Source organism: Strix uralensis, chromosome 5 (genome assembly GCF_047716275.1).
Source record: "Strix uralensis isolate ZFMK-TIS-50842 chromosome 5, bStrUra1, whole genome shotgun sequence".
In the NCBI taxonomy this organism is placed as follows: domain Eukaryota; kingdom Metazoa; phylum Chordata; class Aves; order Strigiformes; family Strigidae; genus Strix; species Strix uralensis.
This window is the reverse complement of record NC_133976.1, coordinates 84,363,974-84,391,852: the sequence shown is the minus strand read 5'-3', so window position 1 is coordinate 84,391,852 and position 27,879 is coordinate 84,363,974. Positions and strand designations below refer to the sequence as shown.

The following is a 27,879-nucleotide window of genomic DNA, read 5'->3' as shown; positions in this document are numbered from 1 at the left end:
ACTAGACTTTGAAATGTATTTTGTGACGTAAGCACATAACTGGTGTTTGCATGAAAGTAAGAATAAGTAAAAAGCCTTCTCAAATCAGAGTACTAAACTGAAAATCCTATTCTTGATTTGAGGCAGAGGGTGAGTGACAGAGGGGATGACACGTGAAAATATTAGCTTTTTCTCATGAGTGAGATGAGCTCAGAGGCATTGAGGAGAATGGTGGAAAAAGGAATTACATAGAACATAGCGAGCTTCTGCCTTGCTCAGTTCTTGACCCTCCCCATCAGGATATTTCATGTCATTTAACAGCAGTGGAAACTGTTGCAGCTTAACAAGATCAAGTTATTATAGTTACAGTTTCCTGCTTCTGTCTCTTTCCCCTGCAACAATTAGTTCTCTTAATCCTGTAAAAAGGCAAATTAGAAGGTCTTGGAAGCAGCCTGGTGTCCCCTTGTACCTCCATGAAGATTCTCCTATCTGACTGGTGGTGTAGAGTTCCTTCTTGATTAACAATTGTTTAAAAAACATTGAGGCAGAAAGCAAGTCCTTTATTTTGGCATTGCATTAACATATATCAAACGTAGGACAGAGTGAAATGAAATTATTTTAGATCTTTTTCCCCCTGAATTAACCACATTTCTCTGTAGGCTCATATAACTGAAATGCTGCCAACAGTATGCTCAAACTTTCCTCTTTCCAGACAGAGGCAGACACATGGTTTGGGTTTTATTATTCTACATTCTATCCTTAAGAAATACTCTTTTCTTCTTTTTGTTTTTTAAGTAGCAAAAAAATCACAGATTTGCACATTCTGAGACAATCAGTGGGTTTTCCTGGTTTGGAAATGTATATCTCAGCTGGGAAAATATAATGCTTCTTTATTATTCTGTTGCCTATTTTAATTATTTCTCTTGCTGTGTTCTTTCTGACCTGTCTTCTACTATTCAGTCTCTTAGTGTAATGCAGTTTGTGCTTTTTGTTAAACTTGGTCAGACCTCTTCACCTATTTTTGTCCTCAGCCAGCTACTTCATTACCTATCTTGTCTTTTATTCATACTTGTGGCTGAAGCTGCATAAAACTGCATTATTAGAAGGCAGTTATTAGAAGTTTGTACAATTCTTTTTTTTTTTTTTTTTTTTTTTTTTTGCTTGGTCAGCTTGAGTATGATAGAAACTTCTATAAATCAAAAAGTGATGTCATTTGTCAGATAATCACTGCTGACACAGTAGACCAGAATTTTGCTTGTGTTTGTCTTTTGCTCATTTTAATAAGGTGACACGTAGTGTCTTGATTTTTGTTTTAACTGATTTTTGTTCTGTTTCTTATTCCAAAGACTTTTGTTTTCCCCAGTGCTGCTTTCCCACTACTGTGTTTGTAATATGCAACCTTCCCTTTATTCTCTATCTGGATTTAATTCTTCCTGTAGTTTAGAGTTGATTGTTTTTGCAGGCTTCTTCACTCTCAAAATGAGACTTTTCTCATCTCAGATGTTTGAACATCCCCATATTGACTGTATTGCATTCTCTGCTGTTGCTTTCCTAGCAGCACCCTGTTCTGATGACAGTCTTTATTTTGAACTCTACTTCTTTCCACTCTGGGTTTCATTCTGTAGTGTTTTCCTTCTCCCACAACTGAAACTTCCTATCCAGGCACACCCTTTTTCCCCATGCCATCCAGGCATATCTGGCTTAGGCAGTGTGCATGTGAGGCGGGGGGGTGTTTTTCATTTTTCCCTTGTAGAGTGCAAGGACAAGAAGGAGGACGTGTTGCGGAATACCACGCACTTTGTGGTAGATGTTGAAGCCATTGGTGGGCACGGTACAGGGAGCAGTGTGCTATCTGCATTCCAAAGCACAGCTATAAAGGAAAATGTTGAAGATGCCTTGGGAACAGAAGACAGGATCAGCCGTGTAGAGAAGGAGGAGGAAGATGGAAGATACTGCACCCTGCAGGCAACGGGGTCGACTTCCCGAGACTCGGCAGCCCTTGATGGCCAGTTCGACCTTGCCTCAGTGTGCGGGCAGCTGTCAGATTTCCTCAGTGACATGAAGGCTCTGACCCCCCTTTCTGTGGTTGAATTTGCACGGGAGCCCGCGGGTCAGTCAGGGTCACATGAACAGTGTGAAGGTTATTACTCTGATGGGATTGAAAAGGAGGCAAAGAAGAAAAAAAGTACTGACAGAAGTGGGATGTGCGCTGAGAAAGCATCTAGTGGAATCCCTGGAGATCTCTGCAGGCAGGATGTGTGTGGCCCAGCTACTCGCCGATCATCCAAATGCGCCTCAACCAGCGCTGCCGCTCAGCAATCCTACAGAGTGTCTTCAGTCCTGGAATCTGGGAGTAGCCATGATGGGACCAAGGGGAAAAAAGAGTTTCTTGAGAATCCAGAAATTCTACAACCAGCCAGGAAGAAGTCGCGCACCTTCTATAGTGCAGGTAGATAATGGGGGACCCACTGGCAGACAGTGGCACTTGTAGTGCCAGTGGTGCTGATGTTTCCTTTACCATCCTGAAGGCACAGCATGGAGGTGCTGAACTGCTCTAACTGGCATTGCAATGCATTCTACACTATTAGATGTGTGAAAACTTCTTCAAATAAAGGTTGCCAAGTGCCTTGTATTTGAAGTATCGCTAGTGGTGTTGTTTGTTTTACTGTGGAAGGAGATTTTTATTTGTTTTTGTGGTTTACTTTTAAAAATAAAAATCTTTTATATTGTTCGTGTATTTCTAAGTATAGTAAAAAATGCTTTATTTTTCCCCTGTCTTGTTTCTTTTGGGTTATTTCGGTTTTGTTTTCTTGTCACATACCCTCCACCTCTTTCTCTTTGAACAATGCATGGTTTCTAGAGCAGTTAGAAGAGTTGGAGAAGATGTTCCAAGAAGACCGCTACCCAGACAGTGAGAAGAGGAAGGAGATCGCTGCTGTGATTGGTGTAACGCCGCAACGTATCATGGTAATGCCTGTGTGGGCAGCGGTGCTGACCGTGGGTTCTGTGCAGAAAAATGACAGGGAGAGGGTCCGGGCAGGGAGGGAGGAGCTTGAGTAGGAAGGAAAAAGGAGCTCGTGAGTAATGGGATAGAGCCTGCCCCTGGCACTGGTGACAAGAGAGCCCAGGGGGATGGACTCTGCACAACCAGCTACCCCACCCACGAGGGCAGTGGAGTCTGTGGTTGTGTGCTCCATCTCTTCCCATTTCCTAAGATGAGATGCTTAATGGGTAGGTGAAAGAGGCTAAGGAGATTGGAGTTAATCTCTTTATCTTGAAGATCGTGGGCAACAAACCAAACTGGTGTTTGGGGGTATCTTTCTGCTGTTATGATCTTTTTCTGGTTGTAATGAATCTTGAAGATTCTCAGGAACGAAGGCTTCTCGAGGTTCCTTTTTCTGGAAGAAAGGTTTCTGGCGTCACCTGGTGACGTGTGGAGACAGCCATTGCTGATTTGTTGCCTGTGTCCCCATGCGTAGATGGTTTCCTCTCTGAATATATCCTTTCTTTCCGTTTATCAGGTCTGGTTTCAGAATCGCAGGGCAAAGTGGCGAAAATCGGAGAAGATGAGTGTGAAAGGCAACAAAAAATATCCAACATCATCAGCTCTGTCAGTCCCCTTTGGGTCAGATGGTTATGGGTGAGGGACTTTGTCTTCTCATTTCTCCACGATACCTCATGCATTAAATCTTTCCCTTTGCCATTTCCCCTTTACATTTAAGCTATGGAGAGCTGACTGTTGAGTTGGACCTCGGTAGCCTGTCCTCTGTATTCTCCAGCCTGATGGATTTCTGGGCAAATTGTAGTGGGCCCACTTAAGAGCTCTTTTGATTAACCTGTAGCACTGTTTTAAATGAAATTGTTGAAATCCCTGTTGCTGAAGTTGTGTAGAGAGCAGGGGATGAGACAGAAAAGGTCTGTGGAATCACCCCTTCACTTTTAGTTTCTGTGAATGCATTGGCCAGGCACTTGGGAATTCTTTTATCTGAGTCCTCCCACCATCGCTTTCCATTTCCATGGATTTTCACTTGGTGATGGAAATGCTGCTTGTGTAGATCAGTTTTACAGAGTCACGGGCTTCTTTGAAGAAATACGAGCTAGCACCTTTCACAGGTGAGCAGGGGATGTTTCTTGGGGGGTGGAAGAAGGGAGTATGTGAGAGGATATGTGGCCTTTCAAGAGGGAGGGAGGGAAGAAGTCTCCACAGGGAGGTATTTATGGCAATTTGGAGAGAGGGTCTTCCCATGAAGAAAACAGAATGAAAAAAGAAAAATTTAAGTGAAAGATTAGAGACCACCTGCCTGATTTCTGCTCTAGTCACCTGGGGCCACTTCCCCATGTCCTGTTGATACAGCATCCCTTGCACTGTTCCTGCTTGCACTCACAAGTCAGCCAGCGCTTTCCCTTTCCACCCGCTAGTGATCTAGGGTTTTCCCATCGTAGGATAGTTAAAAGAGTGAGTATATTTTGCCGTAATGTCTCATGTTTTCCTCCGGTCTGTACTCATACCCTTTGTGTATACCTCCAGGGCACCTCTTCTGCCCATGCCTCCACTGCCTGACATTGCTCACGACCCGTCTGCCATGCTGAGAGTAGACACTACAGCTGGGAACTACTCCAGCCTGCTCAGTGGACATCCTGCACCGCTTGCCTCCTCCTCAGGTGAGACCCCCATCAGCACAAGTATTTTGCATAGCTGCAGCATTAGCTGGGGATGCTGGTAGGTTCCCAAACAATTCAGGGAATGTGATGTGAGAGCCCTATGCCATCAGTGCGAAAATTGACACCAGGTTTAACAGCTCTCTGCTAGCTGAGTATCTACCAGCTATGTACCAGCACGGTGATGCCTCTGTGCTAGTGCCAGAGACAAATTTGCAGTCCTTATTCACGTCCTGGTACAAGCCAGCAATATGACTTCATAAGGATATGTGATTGGGACATTCTTCTGTTATAGGTGTTTGACACTGCTCCTCTGAATGACGATGAAAATATTATTCTGGCTATTAAATACACACATCCCATATTCTGTTTTAGACTGTAACATTCTGGCTACAACCTGTAGTCCAGTGAGCTGTATGAGGCAGGTGCACTGTATAGCTCGGGGTGGTAGAGCCTTCCTCAGGTACTCCATGCCTTTCAGTCTCCAAAGGAGGTTCCTTTACTTCTCCAGCCAGTGCAATTTTCCATTTCGTGCAAGACCTTGAGGGAGTGAGACTAGTTGAGTTCTTAAGCATGCTGCTTAATTGCCGTTGCAGTGTTGTTGAAAGTCAGTGGGGTGTGCTCTTGGACCAGTGTTCTACCTGAGATGCACTTAGACTTTAAAGATTAATGGCAACCAAAAAGAGAGGATTTGTTCAACTGTGTATTCACGTGTGGAGTATCAGAGCATTCCCTAGAGTCAGGAATGTTCCCCGAAGCACTTCCTACATATGTTTACTTTTCCGAGTTGGCACAACTTGAAAATATTTCCAAAATGTTGAGGATTTCACCGCTTCCTTAAGGATGGATATCCCAAGCAATAGATGTGCTGACATGTGGTACTACTGTGCCTATTTTCCTGCTTCCCAGTGTAATTAATTCTTCTGAATTTTGTGCCATCATTTCTGCCCCATCATTGTATTCCAAATATATACAGGGTTATCAGTATCAAGGGCAGTTCTGTGCAAGTCATTTTCTAATAATGACCCAAAGCCTTTAACATATTTTTAATAGTGCTGACACCTTAAAAATATTTTGGCACTGTAGAAAGCAACTATGAGATTGTATCAATAAGTTTAGAATACTAATAAATAGATTTGTATACTTAAAGTACTTAATTGAGATACTTTCTTGATACTGTAATTAAGCACTTCTGTCATTCAGATTTGCCTGTCATAGTCTCAAGGCAAGGACTACGGTATCAATTCTATGAGCTGTTTAACCAATATGGCTGTAATTTAGTTCCAGTTTTTCCACTTCTTCTTGCAGCAGAGTAAATATGGTGAAAGTGTTTGAATGATTCTCTGCTTCCCAGAATGATGAAGTGGTGCAGTCTGTTGAGTCCTGTATTTAATTAAATAAAGACCAAGATTTTGCAAAATAATTCATTTAAAGGAACCAAAGCAAACATCCTCATATTTCTACACTTGTATTCAGAACTCTCCTGGTTTGTAAAGTACATCTGCAGACATGTTATTTAGTCAAGAGAGAGTATGGCTGTTAGAGAAATAGTTTCATTCAGGGATGTGATCTTTGTCATCTGTCTGTATTGAGCAATTTATTTCTGGGTAATCTGCACACTGGGATGCAATCTTTCTGATAGGAAAGAAATGTCCTGTCTGAATTCTTTGTGCAATGTGTAGGGAAGAAAAAGGGCAAATGAATTTCCCCGCGAGTGGACTGGGTATGTGAGAAAATGAGCGATAAAGATAGCTTGGTTTTTACTCCTTGAATCCTTTGAACTTGCTGCTGACCATTGCCTTTACTGTGTATGCATCTAGCTTTTATGAAACACATGCTTCCTCTGCTTGTCTGAAACCCCCATATCTTCAGTGTTAAGGACGTGTGAAGATGAGAATGTACTCCATTCTCTAGATCTGTGGGAGGGAACAAGCTTCCCCTTGTTCTCTTTAAGTCATGCTGGGCAAGAAGTAATGAAATCTATTTGTGTCATCTAAGACTGGTAAATACTTTCCAGATACAGATCTGTTGGGGGGAAAAAAGTACCTTTTCTAAATCACTTTTCAGAAAAGAGACGTGTTTTGCTAATGCACACAAGCTGTGAGATTTGGTGATTGATTTTTTAACCTGGTTTCCTGAGGGAAGGGAGGAATGTGGTCTGGGTAATGAGCCACACATTCTCTTTGTTTATGAAACCCATCCTGCCACCCAAATTTGTTTAATCAAATTTGACGTAAGGTGGAAGTCTTAAAAATTACGTTCCTACAAGTCATGGGAGAATTGGTGCCTGGGCAGAGTAGAGACCTAAGTCAGTACTCCCTCTGAGGGAAAAGACTTACTAGGTGTAGAGAGTCCTCACAGAAGACAGCTCTGCATGGCACAGTCTCACAAAAAGCTCCAGTCATAATTTTGCCTTACTAGATGTGGGATTACACAGCCATGGGGAATGCAACTTGCTTTTTTTGTTATCTAGCGTTGCATAGGCAGACTTGCCTCTCTAAGAATGAAAGCAGAAAATGAAACGGGGAAAAAAATGAAAGACAATGTGACTTTTAAATTCATTCATCCTCCTTGTTCAGAAAAAAAGCTTCAATAAATAGGGCCATCCAGGATCCACCTGTTTTCTTTTATTAGAATATCTCAGAAAATGAAGGAGATAAAACTTGGATAGGATAAAATCCAAAGTAACAGAAGCAAAATAAGAGGGAACAAAAGAATAAAAAGGTCATCAATTTACAAGGCAAAACTAATTGCTTAGTAAAAGGAGCCCTTGTGGAAACAGCTCATGGCAGGTTTCAGCAAAACAATCTGTGACCTGTGCACAGTGGTGCAGCTGCACCCAGAGCCTGTGGCCTCGTTGAGCAGCTACTCAGGTGCTTTCCTTGGTAGCAACGTGTTTGACCACTTTCAGCAGGACAAGTGAATGACTTAAAGTGCATGAGAACTGTACGATCTGTTACCTGACACCTTTAGAGAGTGTTCAGTGCCACCTTTTCCATTGCTTTTCCTTGCTCTAGCCAGTAGTTCTGACTGTCGGTTTGTTTGGGGGATTTTTATGTCCTACTCTTTTGTACGGTTCTCCAAACAAGCTGATTAAAAATTCCAGCAAGTTATGTTTGAGATGTTCTCTACCTTGCTGGCAGTTATGGCTTCTGATTTTGATATTAGCTACACAACTTGCCATAAGAGACTTCTGTGCTTCAGAAATTCAATCTTGAGCTTGCTTTGATCTTAGAATTATTTTTTTTTTTTTACTACTTTTCCTAGACAGGTAGCTTGCTTTAAATTAATGGAGGTTTTTTTTACATTTGCAGTTATTTGAAGTTTTTCTTTTTTTGTCTCACTTACAGACATATATATATATCTGTGATTCATTGACTTAAAACACTGGCTTACGTTTTCTTTAGCGTTGATCCTTTAGAAAGAAGTTACTTTCTATGCACCTGGCTTGCAGGAGGAGATTCTTCAGCCCCACTGGTGCTTCTGTAGGAAATAATTTTGTTTCATGTGGCTATTTTGCTGAGGACACCTGTCAGAAGCCCAGCCTATGCTGGTGTATCTTATGCAAATAGCAAGATGATTATTCAGTGGCAGAGGTGGGATTGAAATGGAAGTCCTGGGACCAATTGGTTGAAGTTAGGTGTGATCTGTCAAAGAGCGGTAAATGAATGACAAGCTCTAATGACTTCACTTACGGGATTCTGGCTTTTGAACAAATTACTTTAAAGCTGATGATGTGTAGCTGACACGGCAAGCAAGAGTCACACCTTTTAAACAAGTGGTAGGTTCTGGGCTACTGAAAATCCAGAAGAGGATCAGACTGACGCACTTCTCAAAGCAATGCAGTTAGAGACTGAAGTTGGTTTACTGATCTTCAGTCCATTAAATGAAGAATGCCGCTGCTCCTAAGCTTGGTTAATATTTTGTCTGCTTTCAAGATGTCATTTACAAGAGAAATGTATTTCTCATAATTTCAAGAAGAGGATGTATCTATGAAAGCTTTGTGATGACCCTTAATGTTCCAGTAAATGCTGCAATTACATAGGCATGTTTCATTAAAAGAAACTGGCTTGGATAGTGTATGATGTAGAGACTCATAATAATAGAGCCTTTTGCTGCACTCTTGATTTGATGCTTGAGAAAGCAGCCCTAGCAAGTAGACCATCTGAGGTTAGACTGGTTGTTCAGCATGTAAACAACATCAGCTGCGTCGTGCCCAACACTGGGCTTGTTCAACAGTTGCAATCACTGTCCCCGGCCTCCCAAACAGTCTGCGAGCAGATGCACAGTTAACTGCCAGAATCATCGCAGGCGTCTCATGCCAAGGCCTTTTGGAGTCAACACAACGAGTGCTTGACTAAGAAAGTCATGTGTGGCTGATGACAAGAGGAAGGGCTGCAATGGAGATAGGTGTCACTTGGGTAACAAATCTTGTGCACGTGACCTGGTCTGTTAACAGCAGTGAAAGCAGCTTCCTAGAACATAGTCTCACAGTTGAAACCGTACCCTCTTGTAAGCTGATGGGCACCTCTCTAGAATAGGCCTCAGCCTCCTTCAAGACTGGTGAAAGACGGAAGTCACAGTCATCCCGACAGAAATATGCACATCCATTCTTGTTAATTTAAGACTGTCCCATTCATTGGAAGCTATTTGCATTAAAGAATGGGTCTCTTAACTCTGATAGGATGTTGAGGAAGCAGCTACAGTGGGGGGAAGACAGTTGTCTAGCTGAAGACACAGAATAGCCATTCTTAAGTCAAGACAAGTGTAGTGCCAGGACTGGTTCAGAGATCTGAAGCTGCAAATTACTAAATTGCTCTCCAGAAATTCCCAAGGTTGTCTCATGGACTGAAAACCCAGAAATAATGGGTGTAATAAACAAAATTCCTATTGTTTCATTCCCGTGTTCACTAGAAAGCCTTCTGAGGTTATCTATCTCTCTACGTCAATGTCAGGAAGCGCAACAGAATTGTAAAATGTAAGTATTGTTTCAAATCAGTGATCAGAATTCATCATCGAACAAGATGCTGGAATGTCTCTAAATATAGTGTCAGATCTAGCAGATATTACTTCTTTGGGAATTGTTTGTTCTTACTGCATTTGTGACTTTATTCAGAAGATACAAATTCAGTGACTTTCGTTGAAAGGATAGAGAAGTAGAAGAAACTTTAGAAAAGGCTGAACCAGCTCTTTGGAGGCTGAGTATGCTGTCTTCATGATCTCATTGCCCGTGGGTCCTATTGCCCTGATCCAGAAAGATTATCTGCACTAAATGTTGCAAATATTTCAAAAAACAGAACTGAATTCTTAGTAGGTGTGAAAGTGGGTTTAGAAGTGATTTCCTGGGCTATGTTTTTAACACTGCTTGTATTCATCCTGGGCAAGACTAAGACCATCTGTAGACTAGCTAATCCTGCTGTCATTATTAAACTGAAGCTTTATCTGGATATAGACTGTTTTTCAGGTAAGTTGTGCCCCACGGGGCTGCTGTTGCATAATGTTTGTGTGAACTGCTACATTCTGGGGCAGAATGGTTAGGAGAACCAGTGCAAATGAAGGTTTAAAAAAAAACCCAAAACCCAGAAGAGATCTTCGGCTTCATTTCTGGCTAAGCCATTTTGACTTGTGAGGAAACTAAATGTTGTCCTGACTAATGCTTTGTTGTGTGGGACTAGATCTGTGCTGTGTCAAAAACCAGGAATGTGACTGCTGCATCATACATGCTGCCTGACATAGAGAAATAATGTGTTCAAATAGGAAAAATAAACCACTGAGAATTGCCTGGACACGTGAATGCTTTAGAGATGCCATCCTAGATCTTGCTATAGTTTTCTAAATGAGCCCAAAATCAGGGCTATTCAACTTTTCATTGAAATGTCATGACTCCCTCTCTCCATAGTTTCCACATTGGAAAAAAAAATTGATGTGGGAAGAAGATGCAGTAAAGGTAGATGCAATTGCACAGCACACTGGGGAGTCTGAGAAATGGTGCTGCAAGGCGTTGAAGTGAAATCTCCTTATCAGCTCTCTGGGCACGCGTTCAGAAATTCTCTAAAGGTTGCTCATGCTTGCTGTGGCAGCTTTATGTTTAGGTTTTTAAGCTTAAGGCCTTTGGTTCACACCTGGTGGAGTACATTTGGTGTTACTCTGTATGCCTGCAAGGGTGAAGTACAGCCGTAAAGTGTCCATGCTACTAGCTTTCCCTGAATGCTTTACAATGTGTGGGAGTAGAACGACTTTACCTGAACAGTCAGTGGTATTTTCTCATATCTGCCTCATCCTTGTGCTGGTTCAGCCTAGCTAGACTCGAAAAATCATTTCAGGTTGTGTCTTGCATACCTGATAGTTACACTTCTCAAGAGAGAAATAATTTGCTATTTGGCTTAATAGAAGAGAATCTTGTTCTCTTGCACCACGTGCAAACTTCTTGAACTTCTGTGTGTACTTGTTACTCTGGATCATCAACGTACGTGATTCTGACCTTTTCGTTTCCTATATTGTCCTCTTTCCACAGAGGCTGCTCTGTAGGAAACTGTTCCTTTCTCTTTTTCCAGCAATGACTGAGGAGACGGGTCATCAAACAAGATTCTAGCAACCAAAAGGTGTTGGTTTCCTTTTGCATCTCCCAGCTTCTTTTTCCCAAGACCCTTCAGCTGACATTTCTTTTTTAATTTTTTTTTTCATGACTCGTCAGAGGCCTAACCATGAGTGAAAATTTGGTTAAAAAATGGCCTAGAAATCTGATCTCTAAAGGCACATTTTTGTTTCTTTCAAAGCACAGTTTAATTTTTCAAAAGGGTAATCTGTGCAGCACACTCTTCCCGGAGGACAGTAGAGATGGAAGATGGCTGGGGGATTGTTCCTGGCTTTTTTCCAGGAAGTACTTTGCTTCATTTGGCTACCTTCTTGAGAGCTGAATAAATCCAGTATGCAGAGACTGAAATCATGAAGGTAATTTTATTTAACCAATAAACATCATCCTCTGTTCCAGAGAGCTTGCTATACTCCCTTTTGCTTCCCAGCAGCAGTGCTGGTACTTGTTTACTTTTATACCCATCAGTTAACCTCCGCTCTTTCACTGACATCTTGCTTTCCTGTTGTGCCACTCTTGTCATTCCCTCTGCTTCCCCCTTCTTATTTTCAGTATGACAGCACAGTGTGACAGTCTCTCTTTTTATTCACAGTCTCTTCAGTGGCAGGAATGGTGGCATCTTGTGAAGCAGTTCCGACAAAGGCGTTACCACCGCTCAGCTTCAGTTCCAGCAGGATGGAGCCCTTCCCTAGTCTCCCCAGCCCTCCACCCATCCGCAGGGCCAGCCTACCTCTCGGTCTGTCCTTCAACCCCCAGGCTCACATCGTTCCCTTGGTGCTGGACACTCCCGACAGTGAATGCAGCTTGTCCAGACAGGAAAATGGCTCCAGGGAAGCCTTCACTTACAGTATCCAGAATCAAGGGTAGGAATCGATGAGATTGTCTTTGAGGGAGATGAAAAAACTGAACCCTGGGAGAAACCTTGGGAGGGTGAAGGGGGGACACAGGGCAAGGAAATGGGTGGGAACATAAGTGAAAAAAGTTAGACAGGAGAGTGAGAATGTCCTTTAAATAGAGTGTGAAAAGGTGTATAATGTGCGTAGTAAGACTGGGCACCTGCTATCAGAAAAGTGATACCTTTAATCAGAGCGCTTTCAGAATTGCATGCCTGTCAAGCGACAGTGGGGTTCAGTGAAAAGGAATCCTTGAGAGAGGGATGTTTTAAGCATCGGGGTGTGCTTTGGAGAGCAGGAAGAACTAAAGGAACGGTAATCGCCACTAACGAGCATCGTTAAGGAATCCTGCTGTGAAAGCACTTGGCTCAAGTGGTTTCTGTTACCCTTGTCCAGTGCCTGGCGTTTGGGAGGAAGGTTTGGAGTCAGATCAGGGTTGAAGGAGCTGTCAAGGGGAAGATGTAACAGTTGTTTACTGTACAGGTTGCTGTAGCTGTGACCCTACTTTGATCTCTGAATCTCCCCTCGCTCTGCAGCTTGAGTTCACCAGTTTCCTGCAATTACCCTGAGCAGCTGGAGGCAGCAGGCAACCTAGAGACCATGTACTGTCAGTACAGCAGCCAGGGTGGAATCTACCAGCTGCCCCACTATCCCCAGCAGCACGAGCTCTCCCAGTTCCACCATCTGCCAGGCCACCTGGCCAGCAACGTCCTCTCCAGTGTCCGACTCACTCCCACGACGCCCCCCGAGTCCCAGCCCACTTTCCTCGCCGCCCCTGGTAACAGCGGAGTCGTGACCTACGAGGCGGCAGCAGCAGCAGCCACACAAGACCGTGCACAAAACCACATGGGGGGACAGCTCTTGTTACAACAGCCAAGTGGAAACTCGGGTAAATCTCTGAAAGCTTTTGGCACCCCAGACCTCTGAAGTAACTAAACAATACCCTGAAACATTCAGGATGATCAGCGGTTTTACCGAGGACTGTGACAGAAAGAAGGAACGTGCAGATACTTGCACAAATATATATATGCTGCCCATCTCTTTTTTAATTTCCTTGTTTTGGTTTGTTTGTTTTTTTTTTAAAGTGCTGAGCAACCCATTAATTTGAATCAAAAGTGACTATGTAGGCTGCATGTCGGAGTGTTACCACGTGAATATGTCAGGTGGTGCAATGGTTTTGTCTGAAATGGAGAGATAACTTTTTTTTTTTTTTTTTTTTAGGAGTGTAGTGTTGTGCAAACTAACATGCCTTTGGTGCGTGTGCAAAGTGAAAAAACTGCCCCAGCAGATGGAATAGTTGGAGACAGGAAGGAAAACAGGCTTGGAACTGCTGGGCTTCTGCAGAAACCACTTTGAAACAATGTTACATATCTTGGAGTAGCACAAAAAAAGAGAATTAGGGACAGGGGCCAACAGAAGTATAGCTTCTTTCTTTTTCTTCCTCTGACATGCATTTGCAACACCACTTTGATTAAAGCACTTCAGCATAATTTTCTAAAAAGTAACTAGGTAGAAATGACATTGTCAGCCTCCTTGTTTTGTGTCAGGGATTTGTATTTTGAAGTTGTTAAAGCCCAAGTACAACCAAAAGATAAACTATTGCAGTTTATTTGCTCAGACTGCCGGGTTTTTAATTTAAGTTAAATTAAATTAAAGAGTCTTCAGATCACAGATGCTGCTCCTGTTTTTGTACCGTTTTTGTGGACCTTGTCAGAGAGAGAAGCCTGACTCACAGGCTGAGGGGTGCAAGCTGGCTCATGTTCACACTGTTCATGGCTAACATTCTCCAAAACAGGTTGGCAGCACGCTCGGCCTGGCTCTCCTCTCTGGTTGCAAGGCACAATTATTATTTTCTGTGTTTTGTCAGTCTGAAGTGCCAGAAGTAATGAGAGGGCTGTGTCCCAGCGCACCAAATTAATGTTTTTATAACGTGATGCCAGAAGTGTGTGTTGCATGCCTTGGGGTATGTCGTGCGAGCGTAAAGGGATGTGTAAAGGTACAAGCCTTGTTAGGAATGATAAAGTTGGAGGATTGTTGAAGGAACAGAGGTAGAGTTGATGTTGTTTTATTCCATACTTCTGCCTGGAGCACAATCAGCAGCGCATGGCTCTTCTGTTCAAGGAGGGGATCCTGTGACTGTTCTAGTGTAGATGACCAGGGCCTGGGGTTCCAGCAGTGCAGTGGGGAGGGAACCAGCCTGTCAGTGTAGGCACACCCATAATTCCTCCTTCAGCATGTAAGCAAGTGAGCAGTTTAGCTGAATGATAGATATTAATTAAAAAACATTCCTACTTCCTGGGTTGCTGCTTTTATAAATGAAAGTGAAGATTAAGCAGCCAGCTTATGGTTTGCAGAAATAACTTGGAAAATAGGAATGGAGGAAAAAAAATTGGCAGTGTGTGTCTCTGATATCAATACACTCAGGATATGTGCTGAAGTGGCATCATGGTTTTTAGGTTATAACAATGCTATGAACTTCCTAAGTTTTTCCTCCTAATAACAATGTTTTGGATAAATAAACTGCAATGTAAACAACAGAGTTAACCTTCGTATATGTGCGATGTCTGCTCTGCTGAAGTAACCAGGTGTAACTGTAATACTGTATTTGCACTGAGCGTGCTCTCTTAAGCACAACGTACACATTTTTACACATACATGGCTTTAATCCTCCTTTCCTTATTTTCATGATTTTGTCCTTTCTTTGTTGCTTTTTCCTCAGCAGGCATCCCTGCCTATCAGGCTGTCCCCTGGAATGATTTCTACGTGCAGGGAGCTCCATTCTCGAATCAGCTGCTCTCACAAATGCCATTTTCTAGCACAGCAGGAGGACAGTACTTCACAGAGCAGATTTCCTACACTCAGCCGCCTTGCCTGCCCTCCTCTCCATGTTTTCTTCAAGTGCCCAATGGAACAACACTGGGATCCATGCCACATACTGGAAAACAAAAGGGAGTGACCCCACCAGACCAGAGTTCATACCAGAACCTCCAAACAGAGCCAGAGTTGACATCGTTTGCTGAAAGAGAGGAAGTAGAGGGCACCAGCAAGAAAGGAGAGACTATTGTTGGTAACTGAAAGGCCAGCTGATTTTTTTTTTTTTTTTTTTTTTTTTTTTGGAGAAGGGAGGGATAAGGAAAGAGTTCCAAGACAGCAGTAGCTCCTCTGAATGCAGGATCAAAACTGTGGCACGAATGGAACATTTTTTTTTCCCTGTGTTGCTGTCCAAGACTGGTCTCATTATCCTATATCTAGTTCTCAGATTCATATATTTTTAGAAACGGGGACTTACAGGTCAGTAAAATAGATGGCAAGGTTCTGTCCTCTGTCAGACATTGTCTGTTGTGAGCTGAATGGCTACCCAGGACCGATTATTTCTAAGATTTTCAGAGACATAGACACCTCTCTTCAAGGCAGAATTTCTTGAACAAGAAGAGGGGAAGGGGAAAGGGAAGGGAGAGCTTTCTGTTTGGATTTCCATTTTCAGACTTTTATTTTGGAAAAAAATTACCTTACTCTAGATTTGTTGAAAGGTGTCATATGCCTTCAATATTGGGGGAGGGGGGGAGTGTATGTCTCATTTTGAAATATAAAACAGTTGAAAAAATTCAAGGTATTCTGTGTCATGTGAGATCACATTTTTTTTATGAATCTGTTTTTTCTTCAGATATTCAAGAAGAAAATAATGACTGATGCTGCACTCTGAGGAAAAAACCTAAAGGAAGAGGAAACATTGCCATTTTAAACTCTGCAAAATAAGAAGAGACAGAGACAAGAATAATAATATTTGCAACAGAAGCACTCTTTTGGTGTGGGGTTTTTTGGGGGGTTGTATTTTTGTTTCTTTTTGCCATGATTATTTTCCTGCTGAGGGAAGAAGCAGGGAAATTTCAATCAATGAAAGCTTCTGGTCTGTGTTTTTTTCAAAACTCCTGACATTCTTCTTCTTAATGAATTCTAATCTTGAGGAGCACAGACAGGAAAGAGCTGATACAGGCACCAGAGTCCCCTGGGTAGGTGGAAATTCCAGATGGTGCAGGAGTCAGAAGGTGTGGCTGGCATCCTGGAATACGTGGGAAGAGAGCCCAGGAAGAATAAGACATTTGCAAAATGGGGAGGAACTCCAGAAACTTCACCTAATTTCAGGGACTCCAGACAGTGAAAGAAGTGTCGTCAGAAGTCCACCATTGGTTTGGTGTTTGCTAGCCTTGAAATACTTTTTTAAAAAATTATTTTCAACATAAAACTGTAACAATAAATGGCAGCAAAACTGTAACTATAAATGCTGGTAATGTAACCTGATCCCTATCAATTATTAATTGTTTAGCATCCCGTTTGAATTGTAGATAGGTTTGAATGTGTGAGGGTTGCGTTAAAATTTTTTTTACAAATTATTTGATAGCTTAAGTCTTTGGTGGGTACCACTTTCTTGAGTTACTTGGTCGTCACCTTCTGGGACTGACCCAAGAGTTTATTGCTGAGGTGGCACAGGTGCTTCAAAAGGGGTTAAGCTCTCTGCTGTCTTTTTCAGTTAACAGGAACTGTGGATGGCTTACAGGGGTACGCCTTGCATTCAGGGCTGCATCCTGTTCGGATGTGTTGCAGTTTAATCTGATGGGATGTTTCATAACTGTGGCTTTTTCCCTCGCATTCCTCAAATCTTACGGTGGGAATATCAGGCTGCAGCGTTAGCAGGAGTAGTTTAGTAGAGCAAGCGATCTTGGCTTGATAGTCTCAGCTTCTGCTTTACCTGGGACTGTCAGCCTGGGAAACAGATCACATATGTCTCTGAAATCAGTCATCAGCGGCAGTAGGGAGGACTCAGGCGAGGAGATCGTTCACTCTGGTGCATAAACAAATGGATGGAGTCCCTAGTGATGGGACTGTGGTTCCCAAGTGAGCTTTAACCACCTGGATGTGTGGGATACATAACGCGAGGGGCTAAAATGTACGTCAGGCTCTGGCCGTGTCCTTGCGACAAAGACCTTTGTGTTATAGGAAACTGGAGGTGCATTTCTTTTGATGCTTTCTATGTTTAACCCTGAGACTTTCCACTGCCTTTTGGACACAGGCAAGGACTGAATAATTTTTGTATTAACAGTGATCTGGGTGCCCCTCTTATATCTTGTGAAAGCGTTACCAGATCTTTTGTTTCAATTTCACCGTAGTCTATTCATAAAGAGCGTCTGGCAGGAGTTGAATGCTGCTGCTCCACTCTTTTTTTTTCTTTCTCCTGTGTCTTGTAAAACACTGTTTTATGTCAGTGCTGCTGACCAAAGACTGCTGAAGACTAAGCAGTACAGTCAGGGACAGATGTATATCTCAAATCTACTGATTTGTGTACACATTCTGGAATTTTCATTTCCTAGAGCAAAAGTTTTTATTCTTGTCTGTAACAAGCTGAGAATTGGTTGGGAATGTGCCTTAGTTCACACGTGTTTCACTCATCCGCAGCTGAACAGCCTAAACCAATATTTCCAAGAGGTGTGAATAGGAGTTTTCATTGCAATTACAAGTGCGGTCTGAGAGCTGTTAGTGGTGACGACAGCAGAATTCTTCAGAGCTAGGGCTGGCTGTGAATCTTGCCTGGGTCTAAAACCAGCCCCTCCAGAGGATGAAGAGGACAAAACCAACAACAAAACACCAGCTTGTCCACCCCTACCTGCCCGTTCTGTTACAGTAAAGAAAAGAAATAATATAGGGTGCTTTTTGAGAAACTTTTTATTTTCAGAAACACACCTTTTGGGTGTTGTCTGGTGGCAGAGTCCTGCAGTGAGCTTGCGTATTCTGCCCGTGACATTTCCCATAAAAATGTCATTTGGACTTTCAGGAACACTAACTGCTATGTGATAGAATCTCAAAAAATTGGGGGATTAAATGAGCACCGTCAAATTTTTTTAAAATGTAAAATCTTTCGCGTTCAAGCTTTTGGATAAAATGTATGTTTCTCTGGGAATGGTTTGATTCATTTCCATTCTTCTACCTCAAACTTGCCAGGTTCAATGGGGCTTGAAGTTTTGAACTGAGATTTCTTTCATATCGCTGCTACCAGCTGGAGGAAAGGGTGGGTACCTGCGGGTACACAGATGGCCAGATTCATCCCTTCTGTGGTTCCGCTGACTTTGTTGGAGCTAAACCAAGGTTAAGCTGCTCTGCAGGTACCCAAAACCTTTCTTTTTTGGCCTGTTGCTGCCAGTGTCAGAAGCAGTGACAGCCCTTGACCATGTGCCAGGTCGCCACCACAGTGAGGAGCCTTGCACAGCTGTGTGAACCTGCAATACACACTGCTCTCATACCTTGGAATCGCATCACTCCTTCGGCTCCTTGTGCTGTTCTCCCTGCTGCGACTTACTTCTAGTGGAATTAGGCACGTGTTGCACAGACACCTTGGGTTTAGGCCCCTGTGTGCTTTTATTAGGTATTTCCTTTGCACGTTAAGTCTCAAAAAGCCTCACTTCATTAGAGAGGCACGATCAAAATTCAAAATGCCATGGCTTTCTGACTGTGGCATCTCCTCGTTCGAAGTGAAGAATTGTTTTGCCTCTGCATCATAATTTTAACTGGAAGTACTACACCAAGTAGTCAGAATTTCAAAGCGAGTCAGCCTTGGCACAAACAGATATAGCTGTGTGCGTTAACAAGTATTACTGTGTGGTTTTTTTCTAATTAATGAAGAGATTTTTATGAGTGGGAAGCCAAATTGTGGATGTGTGTATTTGTACTGGGCTAATTCAGTGTCATTGGTGTAAGACTGGAAACGAGAGCGAGCGCGTTTCCACAGAAAGTGTCTGTAAGGTTTTGTCCGGTTACCCAAAGTGTTGCTGTTCAGCTGAACAGTTCACACACGCTCACATACATGTATCTATCCTCTATATTGCATATTTTAGCATAATTAAATCATTAACTTTCTGCTACTTCTAAATAGCTGATGTATAAACGGGTAAATTTGATATGTAACCTTTTCCTATGTGCCTTAGCCAGCGAATAGACATTATTTTCTACAAACAAGTCCTGTTTTATGTGGTGAGAGCACATAAACCTCACGGCCTAACTTCTCTTTTAGTCAAAAAAGGAAATCTTTTCTTACAAGCTTCTTCATTTCTGTAAAGCAGGATACATTTGAACGTGTCGACATTTATTCAGTTTAGCAGTTGAAATTCCCAAGGAATTTTTTGCATTGTTTATTATAAAGATTGCTACAAATCACAGGAGAAAATAATCTATTGCTGAATGGCAAATGTCGATTTTTCTTCACGTAGCTGTGCTAAGCACAAGAACAATGCATTAAAAAAAAAAAAAAAGACAAACCCAAAGCCAAATCCATTATCTGATAGTGCTGTGCATCTTCATAGCTAAATGCTGACAAGCATGGAAACACCTGGGATACCTCATTTAGCTTAATGACAATCATACCTTCAGAACTGATAATAAATCTGCCAGATGAGACCACACAGCATCAGATGCACAGCGTAAGTCATCAAAACCAACACTGAGGGACTCCGGGACACGTTGTTTAGTCTTCTTGTGTGTCCCACGTGCCCACGGCTGTGTGATCCCGTCAGACGAGTGTTGGTAAATCTTGAACGTGAAGCCAACAGCTTCATGGAGACCAGGGTCGTGACAGCAGCCTGCCAAGGGTTGTGCTGCAGAAATGAACTGTGGAAAAGTGTTTGATTTTACAACAAGGCAGTGTAAATAGCCAGGAGCTTAAAGGTTCCAGTTACATACAGTCATATAAGCATCCTCTTGGGATACTCCTTGTGCCCTCTCTGCTCGTTGTATATTTTTACAGCACCTAGAACAAGGGGGTGAAGCTCCTCCCTTGGTTTCTTTTCAGGAATTTTGAGCAAAGTGTGATTAAGAGGGAAAGCTGCAGCCTGTTCTACCTGCAAAGAGTAGGGTCCACCTCGGGGCAGAGGGGGGCCCAGCTCCTCCAGCACTCCCTGCTGCAACAGAGGGGCTGAGGCACAAGCCTCTGTGCAGTTTTTGGGGAGGGGAACTTGTCTCCCTTTCTTCGTCTGTGGGAAGGTGGTTCCATCTTGGCCTTTTTCCCTTACCTTTCATAGGGAAATCAGTTGGCTGCATCTCCTCAACCCAGCTGCTTGGGGAAGCTGGGTGGGGGGTTTTTTTGCTCTTTTTTTTTTTTTTTTTTTGAGGTGTATTCCCATGTGAAGTACCACCTGCCTGCCTGCCTGGGGGCTTGGGCAAAGGCTCATCACCTTCCGTTTGTGCCCAGGCTCTTCCTTGCGCCACACGTGATCTGTGGTGATCGGGGAGGAGGTGGGGGGAGAGCGTCTTGTATTAGAAATAGTGTGACCAGCAGAAGTAGGGAGGTGATAGTCCCCCTGTGCTCTGCACTGGTGAGGCCACACCTGGAGTATTGTGTCCAGTTTTGGGCACCTCAATACGAGAGAGATCTCGAGGTGCTGGAGCGAGTGCAGAGGAGGGCAACGAGGCTGGGGAAGGGCCTGGAGAATAAATCCTGTGAGGAGAGATTGAAGGAGCTGGGACTGTTTAGTGTGAGGAGGAGAAGGCTGAGGGGAGACCTCATCACTCTCTACAGCTCCCTGAAAGGACATTGTAGAGAGGTTGGTGCTGGTCTCTTCTCACAGGTGATTAGTGACAGAACAAGAGGGAATGGCTTTAAACTGCAACAGGGGAGGTTCACACTGGACATCAGGGAAAAATTTTTCCCAGAAAGAGTGGTCAGAGAGTGGAATAGGCTGCCCAGGGAGGGGGTGGAGTCACCATCCCTGGGTGTGTTTAAGGGTCGTTTGGGTGAGATGTTGGGGGATCTGGTGTAGGGGAGAACTTTGTAGAGTCGGGCTGATGGTTGGACTCGATGATCCCGAGGGGCTTTTCCAACCTGAATGATTCTGTGATTCTGTCTTGAGCTCCTGTAATCTCTGAGGAGTGCAGAAACACTGATGGGAGAAGGTCAGAGAAAAAACTGAGCACCAAGGAGAGAAAATAATAAGAAAGAGGGGGAGGAGAAACAGATGTGAAAAGACCTGTTGTGGACTGCGTTCAGGGCGGTGATGGGAACCCTGAGCTCATGAACAGCTCCGGTTCATTATAAATGTGTTTGTGTCCGTGCAACATCCCTGCTGCCGGTGCCGCTGCTGCCTGGCATCTCCTCCTGCCGTGCCCCTGTGGCTTTCGTTCCAGGAGTGACCTGTGGGCTCCGGGCTACCCGGCAGTCCTGCAGCCGTCTGTGCTGGCAGGAGGGCCAGTGGGGGACAGGAGGCTGCTGGCCACCTTTTTTAATCTCTCCTTTTTGGATTTTCACACTGGGTTCAGCATGCTGAGGTGTTACATACCCGTCCTCTGAGCTCACCTTCGCATTTCGCTGAGGAGCGCTTTGCTCTGAAGCCGCAGAGCCCTTCTTGTAAGCCAACAGGCTTCTGGGGACCTGCTTAATTTGAGCCTCTGTTGGGGAAGAAGGAGCTGGAATCAAGGTTATTTGGAGACCCTTATTGAGAGGGTGTCCCCACCCCGAGCCCAGGCTCTGTGCTCCAGTGTGGGGGTGCTGGGCTGGCTGGAGCACGGCCCCGGGGACCTCGCCAGGCTGTCAGGAGGAGCTGCACCCCAACGCCCACCAGCTTCACCTGCCAGGGCTCGTGTCCTCTCATCACTAGAGCACAAATGCTCCGTGAAAGCCAACAGCTCGCTCAGCCACTGCCGTGGCTTTGGGGGCTGCGCGAACGGGAGCTGGCGTGCGGGGAGGCTGCTGCTACCCGCCATCCCACACACGCTGTCAGCCTGTTTTGCCGGCTGGGTTGTTTACACTCTGTTTGCAGCAACAAAAGCTGAAAATATTTCCCGTAATTTCTGTTTTCTGTTTTCTGTAGAAGAGTCATGGTTTATTTTTACAACAACCTTCCATTTGGAAAAGCACCTCCCTGTTTGCGTACTGGTCCTGCTGTGGCAGAGGAATAGATGCCCTCCCAGTCTGCGCAGCGCAGGCGAGATGGGACTCTGGAGAACACTGCCCGACGCATCTGGAGGCAGCTCTCTGCTGATTCACTTAGTTAATGGCTCAGGAAGAAAAGCCCTTTGTGTACTGATGACTGAATAGCAGCCAATGTATCATAAAAGCAAAAATCATTGCCCTTTTATTTCCTTCTTTTTTTTTTTTTTTTTTTTTTTCTTTTTCCCAAACTAGGCTCCCCACCCTGCCAGAGCTGCTTTACTGAGTCATTCAACTGATTTAAAATACTGTTTTAAACTCTGTCGACACAAAGAGAGGCAATAAAAAGGGAATCCCCATCTCCCTGCCTCCCTATAGGGGAGGCTTGCCCTGCAGTGCCGGGCTGCTCCACGGGAGACCCTCTGCATGGGGGAAAGATTGAGTAATACTTGCAGGAATATGCATCTCTACTGCGGCTACGAATGAATAAGGGTGAAAAAGAGAGGGTGAAGTGGGAAGAGCAGAGGTGGGTGGCAGGAGGGGAGCCGGTGCTGCCTGGTCCAACACGTAGCAGGACATTGTGTGGGCAGGGGGAAAGGCTGGTGGGACCCCCGGGGTTGTGTTAGGGATGTCAGCACCCGCTGTGCAAGCCCAGCTGTGTCCCAGCACAGGACTTGTCCGGTAAAGGTGGCTACAAATCAGGAGCGCAGTGAGAAATGGGCTTAATTCCCCTGTGACTTAAATCACTGTGAAATGAAATAGTTTCTGCGCCAAGCCTGAGCCAGACTGGCTGGGTGGATGGGGCATGCAGCCTGGAGGTGTAGGTGTGGACTCCGTGGGAGATGCAGCAACGTCGTTCCTCTGCTAGAGGGTACTTGGCTATTTTAGAGGGTCCCCAGCAGCACTGCTGGCGCTTCGAGAGGAAGGTCCAAAAACCAAGAGGAGGGAGATGTCTCCCTCCAGCCCAGAGGAAGATGGCCAAGTCCTACGGGGATTTAAAGCATCTTTTTGCTGACTTTGGCGGTGGCCTGTTCAGCAGGCTTGGCTTTAGTGAAAGCTGTTTTTAGGAGCATTTGCTCTGGAGCCTGAGCAGGTTCCAGTCTGGTAGGCAAGACTCCTCCTGTAGGCAAAGCTCTTGGTTAATAAGTGTGCTGGACACGGTCTAGACCAACGCCCTCCCTCCGTCCTGCCCGGGCTGAGGGACTGGAAGCACATTAAAAAATTAAAAAAAAAAAAAGGAGGAGGAGGAGGAGAGGGAACTCCCTGTTCTACTCTGAAAAGTGATTGTATAAATGTGATGCTGCCAAATAAAATACTGAAATAGGAATTGTTTCTGTTTAAATTACTGGATCTGCAAAACCCAACCTAGCCAGGGGAAAAGGAGCGAGGCGCTCTGAGCCCACACATCATCAGCTAAATTAAGTTCCTGGTTCAGCCATACCTTTTGCCCTCAAAGGTATTTGCACAAAATTACCCACAACATAGTTTCACTAACATAAAAAGGAGCTGCTATCTGGAAAGGGTGCAGAGGCACGCGTGGAATTCTCTAGGACTTTTTTACTGGCAATTGCATACAAAATGGAAAATATCCTGTTTGAAACAGAGCTGGCAGGCAGGAAACAAAACCCAACTTAGAGACTTTACACAGAGCATAGCTGATGTGCAGCAGTAACAGGGCCTTGCGCAGTCACTTTTTAGGGGGTAGATCAGCACTTTAAAGAGCATAAACGCAGAAAAATGCAAAAAAAATGCAGAAAAATATTTCAGTTAATAGAGCTGAGCATTCAAAAATTAGGAAATACTGCTATGAAGGTGCAACTTTTATTCAACCTCTTTTGTGCCTATGCATACATGATCTTGTAATTAAAGACTATTTTTAGCTCAGAACCTCTGTCTCAGCCAGTAAGTAGGTAGGTAGTAATTTGGATTTTTTTTTTTTTTTAATTCTTTTCAGCCAGTGTGTGACTGAGGCCATATTTACTTCATGGTCTTTTAATTCCTCACTGAGTAGTTAATAATTTTCATGTGGCGTTTTGATGATGTTCATCAGTATTGTTTGTCAGTATTCCACAAACATGGAAGTATTCACACAATACCCTGCAGGAATAGTAGGAATTCTTCTATATCCTTGCTTTACAGCTTGGGAGCACAAAAATGTTTAAGCTCAGAAATAGGTAGTGGTAATGGACTGAGACAATAGAGGCATCATTCTTCGGGAGGTGTGATGTTTTGTAGCCCACGGCTCTTACAGACTTCAGCTGGTGCCATGTGGGCCCAGCACCTCAGCAAAACTAGAAATACTTTACCTACTAAACTCAAAAAATGAGAAATACAGAAAGAACCCAACTGTGCGATGTGCCCCGCATCACTTTGGGCCTGAAGCAGGACAACATCCGTGTATCTTCACCACAAGAGCATTCTTTCTCTTCCTTAAGCTCCTCGATTTGTTCATTAGAGCCTCCAATCTCCTGCCAAAAGGGAAGCACAGATCTTGCAGATCTATATCGCAGTGTATGTGCACATGTATTAGAGGTTTGCTCCATGCTCTTCACACTAGCATCACCTGAGATCGCAGTCTTAATTACATTTATTCTCTGCTCTTGGTTGTTCTTTCTTTTAGTTGTGCTTTGTTGGTTTTTTTTTTTTTTTGAATAAATGGCAAAAGCATCAGTTCATGGTGCCGGGGTCATACTGCCATACAATGATCATCAGAAGGTTGGAGTCTTCGATTTCATCATTTGAGCTTAAGAGCCAGCTGATAGACCCTTCCATAGTGCCAACATCTCAGGCTAGAAGAGTCCTTTGTATCTTTTAGTCTGATCTCCTCTATACCTGGGCCATTACTTTTTCTCCCAGATATTACTTGTTCCTGTCATTCCCTACAACTTGTTCTTGCTCATCTTTATCCTTATACCTATGCTCTGCATCTGCCTTCCCCACTCTGTTGCTAGCGCTGACCCTTTCCTCCATCCCTAGTTATTCTCCCTTCCCTGACTTTCCAGCCCCTCTCTGCAGCTTCGTTTCCCCTGATGCAAGTCTCACCGTGTTTTCTGCACTGCCCTCACCCTGCTCCAGGTCACAGTACAGGGAACCTGGGGGAAGCGTTCCATGCTGCTTCCAGCAAACACGAGGAATGGCTTATTGCTTTATTTTAAAATGGTTCCAGAAAGGGGAGTTGGGGTGGAAGGAGACTGTGGAGCCCTCAGCCCCTACTTGTCCACTTAGGGTGACAGTGGCTGGGCCCTCCCCCCCCAGGATTTTGGAGAAATGCCTCCAAAAAGAAGTGCCTCCAAAGTGCCTGGTAGCTTTGAGGATTGGCACAAAGAAAGAAGTCACTGGTTACCCTGGGATTTTTCATTTTTCCATTGAAACAAACCAAGGAAAATCAAAAAGGTCCTGAAGGGAGGAGCATAACCCTCCTTGTACCATTCTGGAGGTTCCGAGGCCTGGCTGTGCTAAGCATTTCCTTATAAAAGAGGTCATTGTGTAAAATGCACAGATGCTCTTGGAACTGCTACCTGTCTTCTCCCAGCCCCAAGAAGTGCCGCAACCCCTGGGCTGCAAAGTCACGCGCCTTGCCGAGCATCGAGCTGTCCTGAATATTGCAACACCGGGACAGCAATGAAGGTGTGGGCATGAGAAAACCTGCTCTGATAGCTGCAGCACAGCAAGACGTTTCTGCATCATCTGGCACGTTTTGCTGTTGTGTCCTGCGCAGTTTCTACAGGAACTTGGCAACACATCCAAGACAGCGGGTTTTTACAACGCGGCCCTGTGAAGTCCGCCCTGGAGTATTTAGTGTGAAGCTGAGAGAATTAATATGAACCAGTTAACCAGGAGGTCTGACTAGAGATAAAACTTCAAGGCTGCCTACCAGGGCACCCAAAACCAGATCAATAGGTTTTATGCAGCAGAAACATCTCCTGAAATGAATAGCTGGGCACTTGGGATACCAGTAAGGATCCGTCTTCTCTTGATGGCCCTGTAGCTCCAAAAGACCCCAGGGTCAGGGCAATGCCTGGGCACTGGGTGATTCCCAGCCAGGAGAGGCTGGGAGCACTGGGGAAGGTTAAGGCGGGTTAACCACCGACCAGGATTCCCTTTAATGTTTTCTTCACTTGCAACCTTATGTTCCCACGCTCCCCGTAAGGACAAGTTTTGCTAGATACATTCTGTTTGTGTTTCATTGGAAAGCCTCGGGGTGGCAGGGGAAAAGACCAGGCGAATCTGAATGAAACCAGCAAATTTGCAGGGTGTTGTCCCGCCAGAGGCAGCAAACTGGAGCAGAGGGCTATCTGCAGGTGTGTCTGAAAGCCTGGTACCCCAGGACACGTTTCAGTAGCCTGGGTGTTTCGTGGCAGCCTTCAGTTGGGCTGCGCCAGGTCTGATGCTTTCAGGTTTTAGCTCATCGTGGTTTCCCTCCAGAAGAGGATGTGTCCCCCTTGCACGAAGCTGATGGCAGAGGTGTGCTGTGAGCCTGGGTGAACCAGAGCCTCAAGAAGCCTGGGCTCCTCCCCCCAGTGTGCAACTGGTAGCACACGGAGAAGTAATTTGGGCACTCATCTGGGGAGATGGGTGGGGAAGATGGTGGGTTGCATTCCCTGGGCAGAGAAGGGGCTCCTGAGGGAGTCTGTTGTATAAAAGGACGCCTGCTGTATCCCTGAGAAAATTTGCCTCCAGAGTATTTACACGGCATCCCATCCTACAGGTGCACCATAGATGTCCGTAAGCATCTAGGAAAGCCCTTCCCACACAGGAGAGACCTTCCCAGGGAGGCAGGTGAGGCCATCTCCTCCTGGGGACAGCCCGAGGCAAGAGCTACCCAACTCAGCTCTGACCAGGCTGAGAAAATTTGGTTTGCATTATGGCACAGCTTTGTTCCCAGGAAAAGCCTGATGACTATCTACGGATTTTAGGTGCATGTGGGACTAAGCGTAGGCGAAGCTTTTGAGCTTTGCATTGTTAGTCCCAGGGACACGCTTAAGTGCTCAATTACTTCGGTGGCTTCGCCTCTAGGTCTAGCAGGACTATACAGCTGATGGTGTCTCCCAGAAACTTACACTTCGGTGCTCTTTTCCTTTCTAAAAAGCCCTAGGCATAGCTCTAACAAAAAGCAGAAACGATCCACAACTCTCAGGCGCTGCCTCCAAAACAGAAGCTGTACTTCAGTTAAATGGTTTCTAGACTTCTTTTTTTTAAAAAAAACATTGGCAAAACAACATTTTTTCCTCTCAGCTCATTGTTGGCAATAACCGAACCCTGTTTGCTGATATTTCAGTACATACACAAAACCCATTCAACTTGAGGCAGGCAGCATAGAAAGTTTTAGCCCAGACACTTGAACTCTGGCAACGATAAGGTGCTGATAACAGGGTCTGATCACAAAAAGCACGGAGGAATAACTAGTACCCGCTGCAGGGCTAATTTTACAGATAAATGTGACACGCTTTGTAAACCAAAATGCTTATAGAAGGGAAAACTGAACTTTTTCAATAGAAATCTTCCCCAGGAGTAAGATGGGCGCTTTGCCAGCAAGCCAGAGGGAGGAGAGCTCCTCTCAAGGGGTAACGAGATGCCCTCAGCACTAAGCAAGGGGCTTGCTGTTCTGGGAAGGGATGCAGTTGCTTGTGTCCACATAACTGGAAAAGCAGAGGAAGCAGCTCACGAGATATGCCAGCAGGCTCAGGAAGGGGAATTGATAGCAGCAAAAATCAGCTTTTACTAATTGCAGTGCCAAGTCAAGGATGGAGCCAAGCTAGCCCTCCCAAAGAGGAGAAGCTTACTCTTTCTAGTGGACCTTGGCATGTGGGATTAGCAGTCCTTGACGGGAACAACTTGCCAAGTGGCAT

General features: G+C 44.5%; 1 protein-coding gene across 1 annotated transcript; it reads left to right on the top strand.

Moving 5' to 3' along the window:
- The first annotated feature begins 1,891 nt into the window (after positions 1–1,891).
- On the top strand, positions 1,892–16,482 carry NOBOX (NOBOX oogenesis homeobox). Its single transcript, XM_074870282.1, has 8 exons — positions 1,892–2,428; positions 2,840–2,946; positions 3,501–3,619; positions 4,508–4,641; positions 11,823–12,093; positions 12,660–13,012; positions 14,843–15,190; positions 15,788–16,482. Exons 1-8 carry the CDS (start codon positions 2,038–2,040, stop codon positions 15,811–15,813), a joined length of 1,749 nt encoding a protein of 582 aa, XP_074726383.1. The 5' UTR covers positions 1,892–2,037; the 3' UTR covers positions 15,814–16,482.
- The last annotated feature ends 11,397 nt before the right edge of the window (positions 16,483–27,879 follow it).

Bases quoted from the DNA above. Each gene is read 5' to 3' on its own strand.
- NOBOX (XM_074870282.1), top strand. From the start codon at position 2,038: ATGAAGGCTCTGACCCCCCTTTCTGTGGTTGAATTTGCACGGGAGCCC. The intron at 2,947-3,500 runs GTAATGCCTGTG...TCCGTTTATCAG, and splicing joins TAACGCCGCAACGTATCATG to GTCTGGTTTCAGAATCGCAG. The intron at 12,094-12,659 runs GTAGGAATCGAT...CTCGCTCTGCAG, and splicing joins TACAGTATCCAGAATCAAGG to CTTGAGTTCACCAGTTTCCT.